At 53.1% G+C, this 3,779-nt stretch overlaps 1 protein-coding gene across 1 annotated transcript; it reads left to right on the top strand.

The window, feature by feature from the left end:
• Window positions 1–1,384: 1,384 nt before the first annotated feature.
• On the top strand, window positions 1,385–3,500 carry LOC118516993. The gene is made up of 2 exons (XM_036062820.1): window positions 1,385–2,386; window positions 2,822–3,500. Exons 1-2 carry the CDS (start codon window positions 1,591–1,593, stop codon window positions 3,043–3,045), a joined length of 1,020 nt encoding a protein of 339 aa, XP_035918713.1. The 5' UTR covers window positions 1,385–1,590; the 3' UTR covers window positions 3,046–3,500.
• Window positions 3,501–3,779: the final 279 nt, after the last annotated feature.

The following is a 3,779-nucleotide window of genomic DNA, read 5'->3' on the forward strand; positions in this document are numbered from 1 at the left end:
ATGCGCGCACGCATTAAACGTCGGGTAAAAGGTCGGGCGCGTCATTTTGTTTTTATGTGGAGTTTCTGTTTTCCAGTCGTTTAAGCAATGTGTGGCGCTTGGGCAGCACCGATCGAGTTAAGGAGCAGTAGAGCATCCTGATGGAGATTGCATACGCGATGGGCGCAAACACTTATACTGAAATGATTCTATCCTGTTAATAATATGTTGTTGTGAACGAGTCCACATGAGGCTTTCGAATTCTAGGATCGGCCGGACAATTGTACAGTACTGAGATTTCGCACTTAATCTGTGCGAAGCAGGCCTTGGTCACGAACTGCATTTGTGCGGGCAACAGAGAAATCAGCTATTTTATAAGATAGCATATCTCGAGACGCATGAGCGTAGCGAAAGCTTCGCCAGAGAAATCACACAAAAAGAGAGCGTTTCTACCAACACTTCGTAACGTTTCTCTCGATCCTTGCGTGTGCGACGGCAGGCTTTTCAATGCTGCTTTTTTGTGACACTATACATATGTTTGATTTTCACTGATCACAATCGGGAAGGGACCTGCGCGTGTTGCTCGTCTCACTTCATGGACAGTTCCGTACGTTGCTACGAAATTAAAAACAAACCCCTGTGGTACCGTGTCTCAGCGTCTGCACTAGATGGCGTCTCTCTTTGAGCATGCCTGAACACTGGTTCTGTTCGATATTCGAATCACCGCAAACGAACACCAATGATCACTTAAAATAATTCTCAATATTTTCAAACCAACCATCGATCAAAGTTGTAAAATGTAGGCATTTTAGGCAACGCTAACGGATTGTGGTCCTGAAAAGGACCGTTGAGATGAGCTGGCAACAGCTGTGTTCGCTGGCTGGCGGGGTCGTCGGGCTTAACCTCCGAAACCGTACAGAGTGCGACCTTGACGCTTCAGCGCGTACACGACGTCCATCGCTGTGACGGTCTTGCGCTTGGCGTGTTCGGTGTAGGTGACCGCATCACGGATCACGTTCTCCAGGAATACCTTCAGCACGCCACGAGTTTCCTCGTAAATCAGGCCAGAGATACGCTTCACTCCTCCACGGCGGGCCAGACGACGGATAGCTGGCTTGGTGATTCCCTGGATGTTATCGCGCAGCACTTTGCGATGACGCTTGGCTCCTCCTTTGCCCAGACCTTTGCCTCCCTTTCCGCGTCCAGTCATTTTGATCCGTAAGGTTCAGGTTCACAATGCACAATAAATGCTCTCGGCGCGAGACCGCGCCATTATATACACTTTAGGCCACACCAACACATGCGTACCCTCTGTCGTACGCTCGCCGCGAGGAAGTGTGCATGTGTGCAGGCCGAGCGATCTTATAAAAGGGGCGTCGGAAGTCGTGAAACTCTATACATTCCGTGCCTGGACTTCGACCAGTGTGGTTATGCTGCCTGCGATTAGTGCCTGCTACTTGACTGTGCTTCTTGGTGTGCCCGTGTTGTGCTACTGTACCTGTGCTGTGATTCTCCGTGTATCGTATTTGTACCTGTGTGTGTGTTCGTGTGCTGCGCTTGTGCCTGTTCGTGAGTGTAGCCTCGTAGCCTGCTTCGGCTTCGACTTCGGCTATGCCGAAGCGTGGTAGAAGGAGGAGTAGGAAGCCAGACTCGGTAGGATCGAGCTCCGATTCGGCCGAGTCCAAGCGCTCGAGGAGCGTGGTTTCTTCCTCTTCGGAGGAATCTGACGATACGATGAGCGTGGACAGTACGGAGTCACGTTCATCCACCAGCGTGCAGGAGGATAACCTGGCACAATTTGTCACCGTAAACCGGCGACAACGGAAGGCAGTCCCGACAACGAAGCCTTCCACAACACCAGCTACGCCCGCTGTTCCTGCAGGGCGTACATCGGCTCCGGCTCCCGTATCGGCGGCAAAAATGCCTCCGATCACGGTGAAGTCACTCCCAGTAGCTGTCCTGCGTCCGGAACTGCAGGCTCGTGGAATCACACCAGAGTTCCGTATCTCCGGCGTAGGCACGTCAATCACCGTTCGATCTCCTGCTGAACAGCAGGAGGTCCTTAACTACCTGCAGCAGCGGAATGCGGAATATTTTTCGCATGACGCTAAAAACATGCGTCCCTTCAAGGCGGTGCTTCGTGGGCTTCCAGAAACGGACCTCGCGGAGATCGTTTGTGAACTGAAGGAAATCCACCAGCTCGACGTTTTGGAGGCGTTCGAGATCAAGCGCCGCGCAGAGGGCATTCAAACCAGGTTGTACCTGGTTCATTTCAAGCGAGGAACATGCTCGCTAAAAAAGCTGGAGGCAGTACGGTCAATCCAGCAAGTCATCGTGCGATGGGAGCCGTACCGCGGAGGGAAGAAAGGCCCGACGCAATGCCATCGATGTCAGGCTTTTGGGCATGGTACTCGCCATTGCCAAATTAAACCTCGGTGTGCCATCTGCGCGGCGGAGCATCTCTCGGAGCAGTGTCCATCGGGTTCGGGCACAGTAAAGTGCTCGAACTGTGGTGCTGCTCATCGCGCCGATGATCCGTCGTGTCCAAAGCGGGCCAAATACATTGAGATTCGTCAGCGCGCCAACGGTCGAAACTCTACTCCTCCACCAGCCAAAGCTAACGTGTGGCACGCGCTTCCACCGTTAGCCACCATCCAAACCACACTCCCACACTCCATTCCTCCTCCGGTGTTGCACACTGCTCCCAAGGCCAAAAGCTTTGCGCAGATTGTGTCAGCACCAACCACTCCGAGCGTCCGACCTACGGCAGCGCGCACCCCACAACCTAACCCAACAGTACCACAACCTAAACCAACTTCTTCTTCTTCTTTGCAATCCACAGCACCGAGATACAATCTTGCGAAGCGACTGCAGGACATCAAGAACGCTCCAGACACACCAGCTACAACACCAACCACAACTCCAGCCACAACTTCATCGGAAGACCTGTTTAGCCCGGAAGAGCTATTCGCTATATTTAGCAGAATGCTCCCGAAGATCCGCCTTTGCCGCAACAAGGGAGAACAAATCGCCGTTATCGGAGAACTATTGATGCTCCTTCACTGACCGGGCGCTGCGAGTCATCACATGGAATGCTCAGTCCGTCCGGACTAAGCAAATTCCACTCGGTGACTTCCTCGTCCGGCACAACATCGATGCAGCGCTAATAGTGGAAACATATCTCAAGCCTGAGATGAGTTTCTTCTTAGGCAACTACACCATCCATCGTCTGGATCGCACCACCTCCCGAGGCGGCGGTGTTGCCATAGCGATCCGACGTGGAATCCGGCACACACTACTCCCGCACTACAACACCACCACCATAGAAGCAATAGGCGTCCAGCTCCATACCGACACCGGTCCACTGCAGCTTACGGCAGTCTACTGTCCGCGGCAGTGCACCCTGTCGCGGAGAGCTACGTTCCGACAAGAGCTACACATCATCACCAGCAATCCGGCCCGTTCACTCATTGGGGGTGATCTCAACGCCAGGCACCAGTTGTGGGGCAACGTACGGAGCAACACAAATGGAATCGCCCTGGCGGACCTGTTGCAGCGTGGGAATTTCGTCGTGCAGTTCCCCGATGCTCCAACACACATCCCCAACCGAGGTATCCATTCAATAATAGATATTTTCCTTTCTAATTTCATCTGCAGCAAACCCCAAACCATCGATGAGCTGAACTCAGATCACTTCCCGGTCTTAACGGAACTGAATCTGAATGCAACCCGACATCCACCTCTACTGCGAAAGGACTACTGCCACACCGACTGGGCTCGCTTTGGGAGAACCGTGGACC

The sequence above is a fragment of the Anopheles stephensi genome, unplaced genomic scaffold, assembly GCF_013141755.1.
Source record: "Anopheles stephensi strain Indian unplaced genomic scaffold, UCI_ANSTEP_V1.0 ucontig428, whole genome shotgun sequence".
Lineage (NCBI taxonomy): Eukaryota > Metazoa > Arthropoda > Insecta > Diptera > Culicidae > Anopheles > Anopheles stephensi.

Coding starts and splice junctions, on each gene's coding strand:
- LOC118516993 (XM_036062820.1), top strand. CDS start 1,591: ATGCCGAAGCGTGGTAGAAGGAGGAGTAGGAAGCCAGACTCGGTAGGA. Junction 2,387..2,821: donor ATGTCAGGCTTTTGGGCATG/GTACTCGCCATT, acceptor TGCAATCCACAG/CACCGAGATACAATCTTGCG.